Raw genomic sequence first — 21,910 nt, 5'->3', positions numbered from 1 at the left:
CTGTTCACATGAATAAAAAAACATCTTTTGCGTGTTGCTAGTCAGAACACATAATTGTACAATTTGCTAAAACCTTCTATAATGTGGATGTGACCTTAGGTTAAGCTTCAAATATTACTGTATTCAGCTTCAGCAAAGAATTCAAACATGATGTTCAGAAAAACATTGACATGCGAGAAGAAAGGGAATAATGCTAACATAGTCTCAGCAAGGCTCAAATGACAAGCAACAATATAGTGATAGTAGGAGTTTTCTCCTTTTAAAAAAAAAAATACAATTTCTCTCTAATATTTGGGGAGAAGCAAACAGCTTTATTCAATCATTTATTTATTTTTTCCTGAGGAATGATACTTACTTGCTCTTTCTCTTGCACTTTTTGTGTTGAAGACAGACAATGGGTTGTAATGGTTGAGAGAAGGTTCAAGAAATGCTACCGGAATGGCTGCCGCAAGAGATGCTAAGCACTCACCAAGTGCAGGGCGCTGCCTGTATACGACAGATACTAAAAGTTATCAGAGAAAAAAAGTCTTTCACTGGGCTTCCAATATCTAGCATGCATTATAAAGCAGCATTAACATTTATCGCTGATTCAGTTTATCTTTGTAACACAGAAACTATTTGACAATTTTGAAAAATTGTATTTCTCACATGAACAAAATTATTGGAAATTACAATGGTACAGGAATACATTTTTTAAAAAATACCCCACACCAAATGTTTTACATTAAAGGTGAACTGTGTCTCAGTGTAACTACAGACTACAGAAAACATGTCTACAACGTGCACAAAGAATAGGTTAGTGGTCACATTATACCTTTTCTTTTTATACCCATTGCTTTGCTACACCCATGTCTAACATCCAGTGCTTATGGCTCTTGCCAACTAAGTGGAGACCTGTGCTTTGAGCTCTTCCCTCAAAAAGCAATTAAAAGACAATCAACTTTTATTTCCTGTGATATCATCCTGACTCCTATAGTTAGAGTAAGGGTGAGGCACTTTCTATTTTGCCTACAAGATCAGTGTCAAAATGTATTAAAGATTTTTAAGTCTAGAAGGAAAAAAAAAAAGTGTGTAGCTTTATAATTTAGTGATGCACATATAAATGACTAAATGTGCAGATATGTGAACATGAGATTTTGTGCACGTGTACATGCATGCACATGGGAAGAAAGAGGAACTGTCCACCAGACAGCTCTTGCATTTTTCATGGAACAATTACTGAATAAATTCTGGACAGATGGAAGTGGAGAACAGCATTCCTATGCAAATGCTCTCCTAACTGGACTACAGAGCTGTATTTCCTCCAGTTTAGTATCTCTTGGACCCTGTAAATTTTAAACTTTTAAGATCATGTACAGTGCCTAAAATATAGGCTTCAGAAGAATAGGAAGGGTTAATGATTACCTCTGCTCCTGTCTTTTGACAGACTAGCAATTAAGGTTCCTTTTTCTGAAGTAGCAGATACAGATATGAGCCTCTTCTAATGGAAGAGGATCCAAAATCCAGGTTTTGGAACATACCGAAAGCACTAGATTCTTTAAAGAATTTAATACCCACTCTTTTTAAAACACAAGTAACTGGTAAATGGAATTCCTTTGTAGAGTTAAAGGGTGTCAGAATGCTCTACATATGGTCTTTAGGATTTTATGGTCTAGACAACTGTTCTGAGAACTCTGTTTAGATTTATGTGTGAGACCGACATTAAATACTCGACCTACTTACCACATAGGCATGTCTGGTAATATGCAGTAGCCAAACTTATGGAAGCTTAAGGGTGACCCATGGAAAAATTTAGTTTTCCCTATGGTTGAACTAAACTCCCTGACGATACACAGCAATATGCAGGATGATTTGTTTTGCTTTTATTCAGTTTGGCATTTCTTTGTGTAGAACTGAACTCTGAGATATAGGCAACTACATTCCACCTAAACTGTATTTTAAACATGTTCACACTGTTTCAGATTCACTTTTAATTCAAAACGCTTTATTACATACACAACAAGCTCCTAAGAAAAAGAAAATTTTGCAAGCTGAGTTTTTCACTCAATACCTTTCAACATAGATGTTCTTCCCAGTCCCAAGGGAATAGAGGCTACAAAGAATTCTATAACATGAAACTTGTACATCACCCACTAGAGGAAAACAAGAAGTAGGTAATCAGTATTTATTCAGCTAAAGACTACTTTCTAAATATAAAACAATGTAATTTTAACCAATGAATACATGGTATCTAAAACTTCAATTTATCTTCAACTTTTCTTATACTTATATGTCACCTACAAGCATTCCAAAACAGATCATCAGACATTCAAATAAGCCAGCAGATACTTGTTAAAAAAAATTGTGCGGACTATCACATTTGCAGAATGTAATTTCAACTTAAACCACATTCAGTCTGTGTATATAGCCTTTAGAAACATGATCTAGAGGCTCCCCACCTTCTTAAAGTTTTTTAATTGCTATCTATCTTTGAATCACCTTCTTCTATGGAACTCTAATCCCCAAATACACTTAAGAAATTTTAGAATAGCATATTGCTGCATCTCAAGGAAGCATTTTGATAATTTTAAGTTAAAATATGCAAAAAAAATCAAGGAAACTTTAAAAGCATTAACGCTGGAAATACATCTGTTACTGAAAAAGGGAATTCATTCCTTTGAATTCCTGTTTCAATTATTTAAAAAGTATTATTATAACATAAAATAATTCAGAATTTTAAAAAAGTACTTACAAAGTAAATCAACTCCAAACTGATACTGTGAAATATGCTCAAAAATTGATGTCAAGACAGGTAACAATGCTACTGTAGTATAATTGATATTCTGTGAAACACCCTTGATTTGTGTTCGTGAATGGGTAAATTTTCCAAGTTTAAGATTTTCTGAAGTTTTTTCCAGATCTTCAGCTGCATTTTCAAAAAAGGCACGTAATCCAGCTTTAACTAGCTCAGATCCCGATTTCATAACAGTTCTGAAAAATAATAAAGGAAAAATATTAATTTTACATTGATCAACAATATACTATAGATGTGTGAAGTACACATTATTTACATTCTATCAGTCTTTGAAGATACACAGGTTTCAGTGTACTTTATATTATGAACTGAAGAGGACAGTAGTACCTAAATAGCCATATAAGCAACACTGTTGTTGTAGTATTTCATACAAAATAATAGCAGAGAATCTGCTTCCGCAGACTTCTTGTTCCTGTTTTTGTGATCTGCCCTTAAGTATGACAATGCCTTCCCAGAAAACATCACCATACTCTAAATTTTTATGGATGCCACAGTAACTAGGTATGCAAATCAGGATACACATTTACGTGTAAACCTAGAAAACACAACATTAGCATTCCAGTCCCATTCCTTAATCTTGCACTTTTCTCCAAACGTTTGATGAAGTTCTCCTGTGTCATGTGCATTGTCAAGTTCATTGTCAGGCTGCTGCATAACATAAGCAGGCGAGAAAACAGTTCAAATAAAACCATCCTAGATGGTATTTAAATCTACTTAAGCATTTTAATGGTACATGGTAGAAGTGAGTAAAAAGCCCATACATTCTCATATTCTGAGCACTTCTAATGCCAAATTTTCAACCATGCACTGAACTGTTATAATAAAACAGTAGATATCTACTACAGAACAACAGAACAATAGCTATCTACAAGCATCAATACTTGCAGTTCCAAAGTTTGTGTCATTTATCTCTCTCAATAAAGTCCTCAAATGCTCTTGGAGAGCTTGACAGGAGTTTTCAATACTTTAATCACAGACAATGAACCCCTGCGTGTGCTAATATGGTGGTTGTTATACTGAAACTACTAGTATCAGTAATTACAAATACGGAGTAAATAATACAGGAGTAGTCTAACTGCCCTGAAAAGCTCTGTGATGCCTATGTAGTTTTGTAGTTGGTACAATTCTTTTTAACTTACCGAGTGTCAAGAGACTGAGCTAAGATGTGCAGGCAGCTAACCATTGTTGTAGAATCACTACCTGTTTAGAAAGAGATACTGTGAGAGCACAATAGCACAGAAAATGTAGGATAATCTAATAATCTAAAATGTCACTACTGGAAATACGCAGGTTAACAGAACATGGAATACATATTCCACCCCAGGAGTTAGGTCTGGTTCCAGAACTAACATTCATTTTCTTAAGTCCATTTGTATAAAAGAATTGAAAAGAGTAATTGGTGTCTACTTAGGGATCATTTTTATCACTTGACCCTGAAATACTATGAGCTTTGTAACCTGTAGCTTATAAATTTCTTTCATAATTTTCCTACCAGTACCTTTAAAAGAGGTATTCGACAAGCTTATAGCTTGTGAAAAGGTTCAGTTAAATAGAAATAACTGTTACACATTCTTCATGTTTTTAACTTTATTAAGATCTTTCTTAACAACTTACCAAAAATTGAGATCCTATGTCTAACAAGAGCAGCTAGTTTGCAGAACAGGCTAAAGTAGAAGAGAACAGAAAACAGCAAGACAAGACAGGACAAAGATTAAAGATTTGTTTAGAATATATGAGGTAAAGAATAATAAGAATATGAAAGAGAAAACACAACATAGTTCCTGGAAGGAGCATTTCAAATCACACATGATGACAGTAGTCTGTGAAATAACTGCATTAAGCAGCATAATCTCAGAAGCTTCTGCATTCTCTCATTCTCTAAGCTTCTCTAATTCAGAGATTACTTGAAACATGAAATTTTATTTTCATTACAGCAGATTCCAACAATTACATATTATATGGTTGAGTCACTCTTTATAGCTAGGAATTATTTCTGAGCAAGAAATTTTGGTAGGAACAAGAAAAAAACTGAGCAATATTTTCTTGTTTTGCTATAAATCTTCATACTATTTCAAACAATTTGAGAAGGTATCCTTTGCAAATATTTTGCCTTGTGTATTGCTCATGATAATCCTGAAATATTTACAGATTTCTGGCAAGTATGTCAGGAGCTTGCATGTCTAACCTCTCTGTCAAAATAATAGGATAATTAAAAGAAAAATCACCAACTCTCTTGAGATTAAAGGGGCTACCTTAACTTCTAAAAACAAAGACAACTAGGAAGACTTCCTTATCATCTGTGATACACCTTACAAATGGAATTAAAATGTAATAAAATGAAGCAAACATACTTTAGAAATTGATATAGTTTCTTACTAACAAAAGATTGTCATTTTTATCTGTACAATAGCAAGAAAAAAATACTTCCTTTAAGAGGAAAATGCTGATAGCTAATTTTCTCAACTAAGAATGGACAAAGAATTGTAAGATATTTTTAGATTTCTAATAGCAAGCATGCTATACATCTAACTTATTTCACATGCCTTTGTAAAGGCATTTTGTAAAAGCCTAATAAGCATCTCTCTAACTTCATAAACCTGACCTGACTGACGTTAGGGAAATACGAGCATTCAGAAAGGAAGCATGATATTAAATGAAATGAAACTTCGATCCTCCTGAACCTGAACTAACTTCCCTAGCTACTGGAGGACCATCTTGTACATCTACATTAAATATACCTGACAGCTCAGAAAAGCAGCATCTTAGCATCTTTGGAACGCTGTTATGGGGAGCTGCAATATAAAAACTAAAACCTACCTAGAAGATGGTAAAGAAAGTGTAATAATAATTTAGGGGAAAAAAAACACAACAACAACAACAAAAAAAAACATGTCAGAAGATAAATGGAAAGATGGACCCTAGAAAGTTCAGTCCTAGGTCTGGTCTTATATAACAACAAGCAAACAACAAGCAAACAGCCTTTACTTTAAAAATTTATATCTACTGGAATAAGTAGTTAGCACTGGTCAACAGAATGAAGGAAATGTGAGAAATTGACAGCTTAAGTAAGAAATCATGAGAGTAAAATACAGTTTGAAAGATTATAATACAAAATTTCCCATAGAAAATAACCAGCAGCATACCTTCAATGGGGAGAAAAAAAAGATTGACGACAAAAATATTATCTGACCAATTAAACACTCAGCTGTGGTTAAGGTATGTTTTTTATATATATATATTTATATATATATATATTTATATATATAAAGCGTCTATCACTGTGTTGATAAACACTCTTTGAAACCACTCTGACGGCAGGGGTAAGAACATGAGTTGGCCTGTTAGTACCTCAGCACTTCTGTTTCCAACCAATTAAAAAAAAAAAAAAAAAAAAGCCACAAGACTGCTACCAGCCTGGCCGGCTGGCTGGTGTTTAATACTGCTACTCCATCAGGGTTAAGAAGAAATTAAATAATCATTTTAAAATGTTAATTGCAGAAAAATCAAAGTCATATTTTTGTAAAGGCAAGACATTGTAAGTTAAAAGGCAACTGTCTCTTTTTGATTTTTTTAGAATAACTGAGTCAAATGGCTGATTCCAACTAAGTCTGACATGGTACACTTGTCTAGAAAACTATAAAATTCCAGAAATTTGGGGGTAGGGGAGAGTGAGCAATTTTGTAGAGAAGAGAGAAACTATAATTCCCCCTAAAAAGCTTCATCATGGTATTTTCACATTTTCTCATATTTGAAAATTCAAATGTGAGACCATTTAAATGACCCAACAGTGGGCTAAGTTTCAATCAGAAACTGTTATCAACAATAAAATAGAAATCCGTCAAAAATTAAGCTTTATTAGTTTTATTGCTCACAGCATCATGTATTAATAGTTGTGATACTCTCCCCCTTACAAGTATTTGTTCATGGTGAAAACAGGGAAATGTACCTTAGTACATTAATACCGTAGTAGAAGAACTCTGTACCAACATCTTTTAGGCTTCAAAATTATTTCCAAAAAGAAATGCAGAAATGCCTGAATTGAATATGAATGACATCACTTTTGATCCACAGCCTACTATTTGAATGTTTCAGTGAAGCACACAGCTCTCAATTTCTAAGTAAGCCTTGAAAACTATCTGATGTGTGACTAGTGATATTCCTTCATATGCCCTTTGTTCCAGCACCACCCAGACTCCATCACAGACACGTAGTAAAGCTTCACAGGACCAGGCTGGGATTCCCTGACTTTCTTCCTTTTAGCTATCATTCTGACAATGACAGAGGCAGATGTCTTCTCAATAGATCCTGGTTGACAAAACTCCATTGGGAAATAAAAAACAGGAGGGAGGATGAGGAAAGGCAGCCAGCTGTTTCTGAATTTTGCCATTGGGAGTAGAATTTAGAACAAGAATTCAATAACGGGAATGTAGAACCTGGGAAAACAAGCAAGCTAGAATAATAAAAAACAATAGATGGGACATAATGGAAGAAATCAAATAGATCCCTAAGGACTCCCCAGTGATCTACACTCCAAGTATCTCCTAACAACATCTTACATATGTTCCCAACACATACCTCAGTTAACTCTCTTAGTCATCCTTCAGTTTGTTCCAAGCTTCATGAAAACATGCAGTGGTAAGATATTAAAAGATCCTTGTGCCCTTTTTTATGACATTCTAGCACAAGGCAACCCATTTTTTGGGTATATTGGGTAATTTTACTAAAGGTCAGACCCCAAGAGCATTGTACAATCCTCAGCCCCCCAGTACAGACTGGAATTGTTCTCTACTTTCACAGATGGCAAATGGTGCATTATAACAGTTCTTTCAGTATGTCAAGAAATACAGAATTTCCTGCAAGAGTACTTCAGTTGTCTCATACCTAGGACCTTTGACAAGGCCTGGGCAAAACTTTTTTTTTTGTGATCAAATCTGTAGTGCAGTCTGTCAACTAAATAGTCCTGCTTCATAATGTCTGATGTGCAATTTCAACTGAGAGAAGTCTTAGGCCCAGAGAACTATTATTTTCCTTATCCCATAAATGTGCTTTAGATTTTGCTCATGCAGTTTAGATTTTGCTGAAATAAAAACTTCTGAAAAGTGTTTATATTAATAGAACTTTTTTACTTTATGCCAGACATAATAATTAATGAGCATTCTCATCAGAAAATAATTAATTGTAAAGAAGGACACTGAGATTCTGAAGAGTAAATCAGAGAAGGAAAGCTTATCTGGACTTGGCAGTGGTGAAGGACAGCTTTCTGAAATGTCTCTCAGTAACTTGTTGTTGTTGTTTTGTTTTGTTTTTTTTTTTACCCAGTTGCTAAAGCACTAGGTATATGGGTTTGATTATATGGCGTTTCTAATATTTCCAAGTAGAAAATGCTGAGTATGAGAAGAAATAAAGAAAAGTGCATACCCACAAATCAATGTTTACGAATTTCGGATGACAAATCTAGTGTCAAAAGTCATGATAAGAGAACATGTTTTTATTTTCCATTAGCTCTACAATAAACAAAGCAGGGACACAAACCAAGTAATGAGGATAAGTCATGAAACAGCTCTTAATAAATTTTCTATTCCTGTGTATTCTTTAGTATTTAATATTCATTTCACTGTTAGCTGAATGTCATCTGCAGCACAAGCAAAAACAAGGTTGCATGAGAACAGCTGAATGAACCCGGGACATGATGCTAACATATCAGAGAACTGCTATTAGAAGTAATATCGTACTGGGAGAGAAAGATTTAAATGATTCTATAAATCTTTGTTTTTTCCTTAACTTTTTATCATCATTCTACCTATACCAAAGAAAATGCTTGCATTAAGCTGCATCTTTCATATTCCTGGCCATGTCTGTGAAATAGCCTGGCTATGACAGTATGACAGCTGTTGTCTTTTGAACATTCTTTCACATAAGATGACTATATTTTGCAAGGCTGTTAACCTCTCAATGTGTAGAACTTTAAGTTAATAATCTACTTCTGAAATTTATATGCAGAGAATGTGTACTGTCTCCTTTCACAATATTACCACCATTTTTGTTAAAAGTTTCTCTCTTTAGAACCATATATATGAAATTAGTGTGAAAAATGTGGTTTTTTTCATCTTGTCTGATTATAATTATAAATAATAATTAAATTATTATTACTCTATTTTCTTTAGATAAGGTTGAGTTTTTTTATATTTTGTAATTAGAAAAACAATCTAATTTATTGTCTTAGAACGTCATGTCTTCTGTTTAGCAATGAAACTGAAAGTAGACAAGCTTCTCTAGTTTTGGGCTCAAGTCAAACCAGAGGATACTGGATAACACCAGAAAGAACAAGTGATTACACAGTACATAGCAATACAAAATGACTAGTTGTCTTCAGCTTACAATGAGGTTGGCAGGAGACAATGGCAGTAGAGTTGCTAAGCAGGCAATACTCTAGGCCATTGACAATTAATTAGTCAATTAATTACTATTAATTAATAAGGGTGCTAGTCTACATAAAGACAAGTTGTCATCAAAATTGTAAGACACTAAAGAGACATTCAGTGGTATCTATCTTAACCAAGAAAACCTTTTCTAAAAATGCTTAATTTCATAAAGTTCTTAAGTATTGAAATATTCACCATAATACCTACAGGAATACTCAAAGGATAAACAGAACTTCCTTACATATGGAACTGATGGAAATGATGTGGAAACTTAACTTTAATGATATATAATTAATAATATGTATAATTAATATATTTTAATATATAATTTATATGTTCAATTCTTTAATCAGATATTAAAGAATATTAAGATGAGGAATGCTATTCATCATCTGCCATTCTGCTAAAAAAAATAAACTACTTCACTTTCTACTTCAGGAAAGTGAGCTTTTGAACTAACTAATCTAAGAGACTTTATATTATCTATATAAAAAGCTCCTATGTATCTTAATTTTCTACTTACCTTGCTACCATTTCCTTTTCCTTATTTGATGCATATCCACTGCTACTGAGTGTTTTTGTTGGAGAAGACAGGAAGTACAGGCAGTGATTTGTAAAGTACTGATCAACTAATGGTAAAAGAACCTGAGAAATACAGATACAAAATGTATTTTTCACAGAGCGCATTGGTAAGCGTAGCAACAATGCTCTGATTGGTCAAAGTGAAATCAAGCAATTTTAGAAGTTCTGTTACAGTTGTATTTTCTCATTTCAGACATGAAGTCATATAAATTAAAATCTTAAGTACTACAATTTAAATTAAAAGCTACAAGAATATTAAACAGTGTTACAAAGATCTATCTATTTTGGATCTAATACTGCAAGCTTACTTTTCTCACATTCAACTGTCACGAGTATCACTGAAGAGGACTTTTCCTCTCCACTCTTCACATAACAGTTGTCCAGTACACATTGTGGACAGTTGTCCAGTACACATTTAAAGGGAGAGGTGTTTTTTTTTTTTAAGTTCCTAAATAAAACCTTAAACGTTCCTTACTTCAAATCTGATCATCGACAGCATTTGTCTTAGTACATTTGTCATACAAATGTGTAAGAAATTACTATGCATAGCAATATTTATTCCTGTTAATTAAACAATACTACATGCTTCAGTTTATACTGAGGCAAAAAAAAAAATCAGAAATAATGTATATGTTTAGCAAGAGTATTTCATTTCATGTAATAAATAAGCTGCCTTTTAAGTTCTATGTTCCTTATCATGTATAATCTTTTCCAGCAAACATATTGAAATATTTTGAAATATTCTGAAACGCTTGAATCCAGCAAATATATTGAGTTATTTTGGAACACATTTGGAAATATCTTTTAATGACATATCATTCATTACTTACCAGGAAAAAAAACTGGAAAGACATGTTTCTGTTACCTGAAAAGCAGTCTTACATTACAGAATTCCATGTTCTGTATATGTTCTGTATTCCATGTTCTGAATGTTATAGATATATATTACATCTGTAATATGTATACATATATTACTTGAAGTACTAAATCACTCACTTTCGCAAAGAATTTTATTTCTTGGTCATGTGGAGATTTTTCAGTTTTTCCACTGGTTACAATGGCTTCTGCAAAGATACAATAAAGACAGACATGAATAAAAAGTTGGTTAATAATAAACACATTAGCTGTGATACAACCTTAGAGACTTAGTTTTTAAGTAATACAAAGAAAACAGCAGAAACAGTTTAGCCAGTTACTGGCTAAGATGTCCAAGAATTCAAACTGCAAATTTAAAGACAGAATTACAGTTTCTTAAAGGCAATAAAAATAGTGGTCTCTGCAAATTTAGACATACCAACCCAAATATTTAAATATCAACAACTTGAATGATTTTCAAAATAAAATCTGCAACTTACCCAAATGTGCAATGAACTCTTGAGCAGAGTCAACATATTTTAAAATTTTCTTCAGAAACTTAAAGGCAAACCTCTTTTCCATGGATGAAGCATCCAAATCCATGTCATTCAGACCCCTATTTTAGAAAGCATTCAGATAAATTGCATTGGTGAAGACAGTAGTACAAATGATGACAGTACTATGAAGCATTCTATTCCTTTTAATCTTTTGCTTATGGTAAATTTTTGTAAATAGCAGAAAATGACCTTCCACAGCAACTCTTAGTTATCAATTGCATAGCAAGAAACATTAAAATCAGTTCATGTTTCATGTTCTAACTCAAATTTCCATCATAAAAACTCATAACAATAAGGAAACACTGGCTATCCATAATGGCTACATTCAAATGCTTCTGTAGACTTTTCAAATAGCGGTAGATAGGAAGACTTTCACTTTATCAATTAGGCTGGGACAACCTGGCTACAGGAGATGCAGAAAACATTGAATGCAGATTTATGAGACTACAGAAGGAAAGAAAAGAAGCAGGGAAGTTTGTGGCATGGAAGAAACTTCCTTGCAAGAAAGCAAAGTTGATGGACTCAGTGTTGTGGAATGGAGGAAATGATCACTTTTCCTGAGATTCTTCAGCACTGGTTCAGGAGTAAATTAAGGAGGATAAATGAAGATTAGATAAAAACTGCTATGAGGTGAATCCAAGGAAATCAGTAATTCTGCAGAAGAAGTTTGATGCAGCAGAAATTTTAACAATGAAAACACTAATACTAAGAACATGGTTCATGACCATGTTAGAACATGGGTAGGAGGAGAAGAACAGGTATAGTCTGGAAAACAGAACCAGGGAACCAAGAAATGCATTCTGATACCAGTTTATACATAAACATAAAAGGACTCTTCTAATCTCCCCCATCTTGGAGTTTCACTTAAAGACAAAAAATCTATTTGAAGAGTCCTAGTTTACATACTTTTATGACCTATGAACTGATTTACTACAAAATGCAGCATCAAAAGCACTTATATAGGCTGAAAGATGCTTAAAGGAATACCCCATCCCTGGAAGTGTTCAAGGCCAGGTTGGTTGGGCATTGAGCAACCTGGTCTTGTGGAAGGTGTCCCTGTCCATACTAAGCATGTTGGAACAAGATGATTTTAAAGTTCCATTCCAACCCTAACTATTCTATGATTCTGATTCTGTAGTCCAACATTTTTAACAATGACATTCTGAAAATGTGATAACTTCAATCAGTACTTCAAAATATTTTATATTTACTTAAGATATGTACATATTCATCTGAAGAAAACACTTAGACAATAATCTTGACTCACCCTGATACAGACAATTACTGCAACTCTTTGCCCATAGCCCACAAACAGCCTGAAAAGATTCTTTTCAAGTTGACTTGTCTCATTATCCAACACTCAAAACATTGCCCTCCTAACCATAACAGATGCAGCTGTAAAGAGGTATTAAAATCAGCATTTGAGCAATTCCATTGATATTTCAAAGACCTTTCCTTTGCAGGAACTAAATTTGCTTCTCTTAAACAATATTTCTAAAGCAGTTATAGAGGATATAAAAATGCCTACCGACATACATACTATTCGACTTCAAGCTGAGAACCTACATATTTTGTAGAACTGAATTTTTCTCTGTAGGACTGCAGAAATGTATCTTTAGAGTTCTGTCTTCTAATATTTTTAAAATGGTATTAATTGGTAAAGCGAACTGAAACCACTGAAGTTAACTTTCACAGATCCCAATAATCAATTTATATAATTTTCTGGATGTGTACTTTCACTAAAGGCACAAATTTGAAGAAAAAAACATATGAAAACAAGTAAGATATGTCTCTATGTACATACAAAAAATGTTCATGAATACAGTGTGGATTACAAAAATGCTTAATGCTAGCAAAATAGCAGTTTCCTATGTGCTCAGGAATTTTGCATGTAATACGTAAATGACAGCTATGATACAGTAACTCACAAATCCATCACACAAATCCAGAAACATGGTATAATAATAAGCTATTTTAATTTTGATGGAGTAAAATCCCAAAGGCCAACATACTTCCAGATACAACAATTCAATTTATAGTACAAATAATATGCTGTTCCGCTTGAGCAAGTTAAGGAGGAAATGCCCGCAAAAATGCCGACTGTGTCTTACTAGTTCAGAAAACTCAAAACAACATTTTTCTTAAGTACTAGATTAAAAACCACTTTACAGTATCAGACCTCAGATTTATTTTCCCATGATCTTACTGACAGCTGCTGGTTGCTAATTTAGAAGTTTTGAATCATCTGCTCGCTCAATTGTATTACTGTTGCATTTTGTATTTACTATGATCACATACTTATTATAACAGTTAGCTCTCTACACTATTTCTGATGCGTCTTTCTGCACATAAAAATAATAAGGACTTTGATTTACAGAAGATAGAAGATATACCAAACGGTAAATATGTTAGCACCTAACAGAATGCACAGAGATAAGGAAAATTATCATGGTTTGTGCACTGAATATAAGCAAGTATTTCAAAAAGTATGCACCTTACCGAGATATGATTATACCATTCACTTGAAGGAATTTAAACAGCTCCTGTGCCTTTTCACGGTCCCGTGATTTCTCCTTGGCTGTCAATGTGTCATAAGGTACCAATAAAGGATGACTACCTCCACCTTCGGTAAAAATTGAGAGAACTGTAAGGGTTTTTCTTTGTTCTAAGATTTATTTTGTTTCAAATACAAAAAATAAACTATTTAATTTAGATTGTCTTACACTGTCTTCTTTCAGACTGTTTCTTCTCCCTCATTTTGCTTGTCTTTTTTGTGTGGTTTTGGCACAGGATTCTGGCTTACCTTTGCTTTCCAACTCCATTTTCTTCTTTTTGGCCCATATATTATGGTAGTTTTCTGCCATTACCTCAACCATTCCCTACATTGCCATCAGGAAAAATAAGATGATGCAAAATTAAAAGATGAAAATTAATAATTCTGTAATTATACATAATTCTACAGTCTTGAGCATAGTCTACAGTCTTTGGTAAAGAAACATCACCCATAGACTCCTTGGCTGAGTTGGTCTATGCATCCAAGCATTTACCTCAGTAAAGTGGGACACAAAAAACACAGATGCTTTCCAGATCAAATAAAACAGTGATAAAGTCATTACTTATTATTATTACCTTATGCTAGTTCTTAAATGACTTTAGTCATAAAGCAGTACCTATTAAGCTAGGGACTGTAATGCATAAAACAAAATGAGAATAAGTGTCTTCTAATTGTATGATGGCTAAGAGTGAGCTACAGTACAAGGAGAATCTATGCTGAAGGTAGGCATTAGACATCAATGCCCCTAAAGGCTATTGCAATGACAATGGGAAGACAATCTACAAAGAAGAAAATGTAAAGATCTTTCATCACAGATGATGACAGTTAACTAAATACAAACATCTCTTTTTCAGGAAGTACAGACTACTTTCTTTCTCTTATATTCTGGTTTATAATAGCTTACATCCTTTGGACACAAATACAGCTTACAGTCTTTGCACATAAACAACCTAACAGATCTCTTTTAACAGATAATATGAAGGACAGTCTTGAGTCTGTTCTTATAAAAGCTTAATGAAGTAGCACTACAAATACTTATGAAGGGCAACAATGGAAAAAGCAACATACTGGTTTGCAATTTAGCATATACATAATGAGAAACAAATGAGAAAAAAGAGGAGGAGTTAACAGAAAAATCTGAAAGCAAAACAAAGTAATATGAAGCAGATTCCATTTGTCTGAGTACAAGGGCAGAAGCAATAGGTTACAAAAAATGTTAAACGGAGGCGTTTTCTAATTAGCGGTAGTTAAGAAAAAAAGAGATGAAGAAATCAAAACATAAGACAACAGAACCCCGGATAAAATTTTCACACAAAAGAATCAAGCTTTAGATCAAATCTTAGAGCTAAGATAACTAGCCTGGATGTGTGAGAGATTTAAGTAAATAATGCTGAAATTCTACATCTGAGAGACTATAAGGATATCTATGCCAACCACAGTTATCAATAAAGGAAACATAAGGAAGGATCTGCTGGAGGAAGTTCTGAGTCAAGAAGGACAGAAGACAAGGAACACATTCAAGAAAAATAGAATTTGTTTTGGAGAGAATGAAAGTATGTGATTTGTCCCAAATAAAATTTTGCTTCCTTGTAGAGCAAGGAAAAAAAGAGCTAGGACTAAGCAATATAGAGAACTTCTTTACAGAAGTATCAAGATAGAATACTTAGTATACTTTGAAAGAATGATTAGAAAGGTAGAAAGAGAACCAATAGAAGAGACAATCACACAAGCACAGAAAAAAACAATGGATGATGTAATTCCTAGAACATCAGCAGGGAAAAATGCATCAAAACAAGGTATTTTTTGAAAACTAACTGAGTTTTGGCTAGAAAAAGATCAATACAGAATTAGTGATAACAGTGTGTCAGTACAAAACAGGGATTAGATTGCATGTTGGATACAGTAAGATTCAAGAAGACTGACAAAAAGTCACTGTAAATATTGAATTAAATGAGCTCTTGGATGAAAGAAGAATGAAAACTAAAGGAAAAACAGGAGTGATAGATGTTTTTTGTACAAAAAAAAAAGAAAAACAAGAAATTTCAAATCAATAACCTTTGATAAACTAAGGTAACTAGTCGTCAAGCAAAAAAACCCGCAGTGTTGGTACACAACAGTGTAACAATAGTGAAACAACCATTTAACTGCAACAAAACCTTTTTGAAAGTATTCATGAGGACAGGGAAATGGAGATCCATTTTTACAAAAGGAAGCTAAAAGAGGTTAATTGTTTGTAGCAAAACTGTGGCTGAAAGGGAACATCAAAGAGACAAAAGGTAGAAAGTTTAGCTTAGAATCTTCAGAAGGTAGAATCTTTAGCTTATAGACAAAAACAATAAATGGATGATGAATACACTCGAGTGAGGTTCTGAGCAAAAAAAACTATTAGGAAAAGCATATGGAAAGGAAAAGAAGAGGGAAAAGGTCTAGTTGTAGCACATAGTTTAGTCTATGAAATGGTTTATATTAACTGAACTACCATGTTGCTGTGAATACAGATGCAAGGGATAAACAGAAAGAAAACAGGCTAACCAAAAAGAGAAAGTCATAGAATGGTTTCAATTTTCCCTTGGAAACACTTATTACAGAAAAAGAAGTAGAGGCATGAGGAGGACTACATTTAAAGAAGGAATGAGGGTGGAAAGAAGTAAATAGGTACCTGATTATGAGACTGAAATTGAAAACAAGACATATTTATAAGACAACAGAGCTGAAAGAATCTAGAAAATAAATTTTAGTTAAGAAAATCAGCTTGGCCATGGATTTCCAACAGAAATGGGAACGGATTAAACAGTTCTGTATCAAAAGAACAGGAGTGGAGGAGGATACTGGCATGGCAAAACTAACCCCAGCAGTCAACTAATAAGAATTTTGAGATGCACAAAGAAAGGGACATGAGATGAAGTGAAGAATGACAGTGAGAAAAGAAAGCAACATGGGCAGATGATTAAAATTAGACAAGAAGTCAACAGCACATACAGCCAAGAATGGAAAGGAAATCTTAATGTGGAAGACAGAAAGTCTGACATTCAATTTTCTGAAGACGGGTACTGATCACAGTGACCTTCAGAAAAAGACAACACAGAAGGAACAACTTCAGTGAGATGGAGAGTTAAAACAAACTGAACAACAAAATAAAACCTAAGAAAATATGTATCTCTGTGGTTGTTAACACAGGTGATGAAATTACTCCAGAATGAGCATAGGAAAGAAAAAAAAGAGGGAGATGCCTGTTGGATGTATAATCATAAAGGAAGACTAATATGCAAGTTTGAAGCAAGGCAGATGGTATAAATATTGTTGAGGTAAAGAGAGATTTCTTTACTCTTCAAAAGACATGGAAAAATATGGTTGAGAGGGAGGGTGAGAAGAGTTGCAAATAGAAAATAAAAGGAGAAGCCCTATAAGGTCTTAACACACTAAAGAGCACACTAAAAACACGTAGGCATCCCTCAAGGAAAAACAAAAACAAAAAAAAACAAGCAAACAAAAAAACACCTTTCTTCATTCTGTATACACTTTTTCACTACTATTGCTCTATTTAAAATTTGTACGTCATTTTATCGATAAGAGTAATATATGCATTAAAAATAATACACAAGCAAAACCACGTTTTATAGCTTTCTTTCTTACAATGAACCTGTCTGGAATAATAATATGAATTCTTCCATTCTCTCAGGCTTTTAAGCATATGGCTGCAATGTACATGGTCTGTGCATAACATCAGGAACATCAATATATTCAACTGTTATTCAAAGTAAGCACAGGCATAGGCTAAATATATATCAAATGCTGTTTACAGTCCCTTCCCTAGCTTCATGCTAACTTGTTCTAGGAATTCAGGAAGCACCAATGAGATAAAGAACAGAAATCTCTTTTTAAAATTTATAAATAATACATGTGAACCTTTTTACAACAGTGAATCACAAACAAAGACAGAAGTACACTCATAAAATCTGTTAAAATTCGAATAATTAATAACAAAGTCTACTAAGTCTTTCCATGTCCTAGTTTTGCCTGGAACAGAATTAATTTTCTTCCTAGTTGCTGGTATGGTGCTGTGTTTGGGATTAGGAAAAGAATAATGCTGATAACACACTTATGTTTTAATTGTTGCTGAGCAGTGCTGACACTAAGTCAAGGACTTTTCAGCTTCTCATACCGCGCTGCCATTGAGGAGGCTGGGGGTGCGCAAGGAGCTGGGAGGGGACAGCACCAGGACAGCTGACCCAAACTGGCCAAAGGGGTATTCCATACCATCTGGCGTCATGCTGAACAATAAAACTGGTGGGGGGTGCTGCTCAGAGAGGAGCTGGGCATCAGTCTGCAGGTGGTGAGCAACTGCATAGTGCATCACTTGCTTTGTATATTGTTTTATTATTATAATTAATATTTTCCTTCTTTTTGTTTCCTACTAAATTGTCTTTATCTCAACCCACAAGTTTTTTTTTTTTTCCTGATTCTCTCTTCCATCCCATTGTGGCAGGGAGGAGTGAGCAAACTGCTGCATGGTGCTCAGCTGCCTTCTGGGTTAAACAACAACATTCTTGCACAAAGTATGCAAAATACAAATACAAACCTGAAGCTCCCTAGAAAGCACCACATTAGAGAGATCAAGTGGTGCTGGGCTATATCCATTTCCCTGAGGGGAAAGAAAAAGAATTATTTTCAAATATTTTAGATAAAAGAATCAAATATTCAACTAGAACACCTCTCTTATTGATCTAATCAGTGATAGTATTTACTTTTTTTAACTTCCTTGAGAAATTGTGTTCACCTTTTGCCTTGTAATGTGTTGGCAACACACAGGATGATTAACATTACATGTGTTGATATGGAAATGAGAAAGATGCAGAAAAATTCAGATGCCTCTGTTGGCAATAGATGACAACCTGCTTTTATATGCTTTTCAGCCTAAGTGAGGAGACCAATCATGAGACATTCAATGTGTCTTCAAAACATGACAGAACGGTGTGACAACCACCTGAATGAACCACATATATTAAAGATAAGACACCATAATGAAAAGTTAAAGTTAGTTATTGCCTACAAGAATTTACAGACTAAGAAAAAGGTGTAAAATATTTATGCAATCTTGAAATGTTTAAAGTGTGAAAGCTCCAATGTAACAAACCTATTCATGTGATTAAACGTGAAGTCACACCTAAATCAGTGGTTTCAAATGTACTGAAGTTAAACGTGCTGAAATCCTGTACTGAATCATGTCATGCATTTTGTTTGTTTGAAACCATTTTTAATTGATATATTTTGGTACTATCAAGGCAGTCTCTATTTGTAAAACCATAACAGAATTAATGGTATGGTTTAATATGAAACATTTACATACATTTGCTGTTAGCCAAATCTTGCTTGTCATAGTTTTAAACAGCTTCCCTCACCCTCCAAGACACATATATTGAGTAGAAATTTTATAGCTCAACATGTTAGCAACTACAACAAAAAAACAACTACAAATGAAAGAAATAGCCTGTATCACATCAAAATGCTATGTACTATATAATTATCTGCAACACTTGCCTGTAAGATTTAACAAAAAGTATTAAATGAACAATCTTATTTGTCTGTCATAATTATAATCTTGACAGAAGCCAGTTTCAGGTTCTTCTGTTTGACCAAGAAAGAAAATTTCTAGATTTAACTATTATAAAACAAAAAGCTTTAAATACTCTGCCATGTATTCTTTAAATGACTACACAAAATCCCTCTCCATTAGAAAATTAAGAGATATGGTCTCTGACCATCTTGGCTTTGTAAAAGTTGCACTTTTTTGCAGTCCTCTCTTTAATGTTACAGTACATTTTTTTATTACAGTGACAAGACTTCCAACATCAAAACTCTAATTTTAGAAGCTTCCTTTCATTGAAAAGAATATAAAATAAACATAATTTTGTATAATTTCTCAGTAAATTAACAACCAAGCCTTTTTTTTTCTAGATTTAACCAATTCCATCTTACCTGGCTCGACTGAGATATGCTACGGAGCTTTTCATTTTCACGCTGATGTAATATTGCTTCTCCTCCTTCTTTGGTCCTTTCTAGGCTCCATCCCATGGCCAACATGGTTTTCAGTGATTCTCTAGCAGGCCAACGATAAATTTCTTTTTCCTTTGAAGCAAATAATTTTCCTTATTTAGCAAGTCGCAAAAACTTAGTAAAAATATTCTGTCCTTCATCATAAATTGTCACATGCCACAACAGTTAAAGAAATCCTGTAGATATGATATAGTACTTTTTGCCTGAGAAACAAGCTTTAAAGTAGTTACACACCTTTTTGCTTTTATTTTTGACTGTTAATATGTCTATTAAAAGCTAAGAGAACTCAATTGAGTTCTGAAGCAATAATGTAGTTTGTATCTGGAAACCTACTAATTAGTTACTCCAGCCCAAAATAATCTAAAACTGATGGCATTAAAATTACAAATTTCATTTACAAGAAATTAGTTAAGTATGTACATTTGAACACAAAGCTTTTTTTTTTTTTTTTTAGCGTTCCTATATTTGTATCTATTTACAGATACAGAACATTACTGATCTATAAACCTCTTCATGTAAGGACAGCCATCAACAGCAAATTAGGGGAGAGCTTTCAGTCCTTTGAAATGCAAAGGTGTTATACAAAATCTGAAAAGTTGTAGGAAAGAAAATTCTGAGTGCATCATATTAAGACTTCTCAAATCAGCATAATAAAAGTATTTCAACTCTTAACCATAAATAAGAATTTTTATGATACTTATTTAACAGTTTTTATGGAAAGACCTGATTTTAGAAATAGTTCAGAACTTCAAATCTGAGACCATTTTGAAGAATCCCTTTAAACAGCTTTAATAATAATTCAACCAACAATACTTCAGGTCCTCTCTGAAGATTTCAAAGCAATTTACAAACCTTGGGAAATGAAAACTTTTGTTTTTGTCATCTCCATTTTCTGAATGGGAAAAGTATGGTAAAGGGGGACAAATGTAATTGACTTAACTAAGTCACCCAGTGAATCACTGCAAAAATACGCAACAGAATTCCAGTTTGGTTCAGTGTTTTGACAACTAAAAAACATTCATGCCTAGCCAAGAAATTCAAATATGAAGTGTATTTAAAATATTTTTAATGTTTTTTCTCCAATTTCAACTGAAGCACATTCTCCAATTTCATTAAAATTTTCTACCATCTTTCTTGAAGACAGAATTACCTTCAAATAGATATGTTAGATTACTTTCATCTAAAACACAGGAGCAGTTGCCAGTCATTTCCTCATCCACAGAGGCTTGAAAACCCTGTGCTATTGATGCCTTTAATACCAACTGGCTCAGGCCTACGCAGGCTGCCTAGCGGAAGCATATCATTTATGCAGGACTCTATTAACTAAACAATCACTGTAGCATATAGAGATTGCTGTTCTTATCTGTAAGAATTATAGTTTGCCTCTCCTTCATTTGTATAACAAATTTGAATTGGATTAGAAAAAGTATTCAAAATCAAGCTACTTTCCATTAATACAGCTTAAGTATTCTCTATTACCTTTTCAGTTAAAGTTTTGAAAGGTCTTATTAATGGGTGAGTCTTTGTATTTTCATCCAGTGAAACACCGTATTTCCATCCATTATTAGTCTGAAAAATATATATATATACTGAAATAAGATGAGAGCAACACAGATGAGTGAAAACCAGCAAGTTTTGTGTGTCATACTGAATTGCTAATCTACTCCAATACCTACACTGTGCCACAGAAATTTGTGTGTAATAGAATACATCCATCTGTGGATACACCAGAACAAAACATGGCCTGAGAAGATCAGAGTCTATCTATCAGCAGTAAGTCTCATGCAACAATTTGTGAGCCTACTATACGCTGGCGGCTTTCAAACTGACTAATGCATTAACATGGTACTGGCTAAAGTTTCAAAACAAAAAGAAAAAAGCATGTCTACTCTCTGGGAAGCTACAGTCAGCAACACAGAGAAGAAAGATCCTACTTGCTTCCAAATTTCAATTTCTGGAAGCAATCAAACACCTATATCTTGATTTTGCATTAGCCTATGAGAAATCAGTATCTGTTTTTAAGTTCAGTGTCAACATGATAATTTTACATAACACAGATGACAGGCAGTGATTGATACTCTCTACTGATTTA

General features: G+C 33.7%; 1 protein-coding gene across 3 annotated transcripts in view; it reads right to left on the bottom strand.

Annotated features, from left to right (window-relative positions):
* RYR3 (ryanodine receptor 3) overlaps positions 1-21,910 on the bottom strand; it is a 243,301-nt gene that overhangs the window by 54,005 nt on the left and 167,386 nt on the right. For all 3 annotated transcript variants that reach the window (XM_083839378.1, XM_083839379.1, XM_083839380.1), the window contains 13 exons: positions 21,298-21,387; positions 19,741-19,890; positions 18,344-18,406; positions 14,014-14,089; positions 13,710-13,833; positions 11,154-11,269; positions 10,795-10,862; positions 9,740-9,861; positions 4,409-4,458; positions 3,934-3,994; positions 2,732-2,970; positions 2,051-2,132; positions 356-486 (listed from right to left, as the gene is read on the bottom strand). In XM_083839378.1, the coding sequence (XP_083695504.1) occupies positions 356-486; positions 2,051-2,132; positions 2,732-2,970; positions 3,934-3,994; positions 4,409-4,458; positions 9,740-9,861; positions 10,795-10,862; positions 11,154-11,269; positions 13,710-13,833; positions 14,014-14,089; positions 18,344-18,406; positions 19,741-19,890; positions 21,298-21,387 (1,372 nt within the window). The remainder of the gene's footprint in view (positions 1-355; positions 487-2,050; positions 2,133-2,731; positions 2,971-3,933; positions 3,995-4,408; positions 4,459-9,739; positions 9,862-10,794; positions 10,863-11,153; positions 11,270-13,709; positions 13,834-14,013; positions 14,090-18,343; positions 18,407-19,740; positions 19,891-21,297; positions 21,388-21,910) is intronic.

Source organism: Anser anser (assembly GCF_964211835.1).
Source record: "Anser anser genome assembly, chromosome: 5".
NCBI lineage: Eukaryota > Metazoa > Chordata > Aves > Anseriformes > Anatidae > Anser > Anser anser.
The sequence above is the reverse complement of the archived record's forward strand: the minus strand, read 5'-3'. Positions and strand labels throughout refer to the sequence as shown.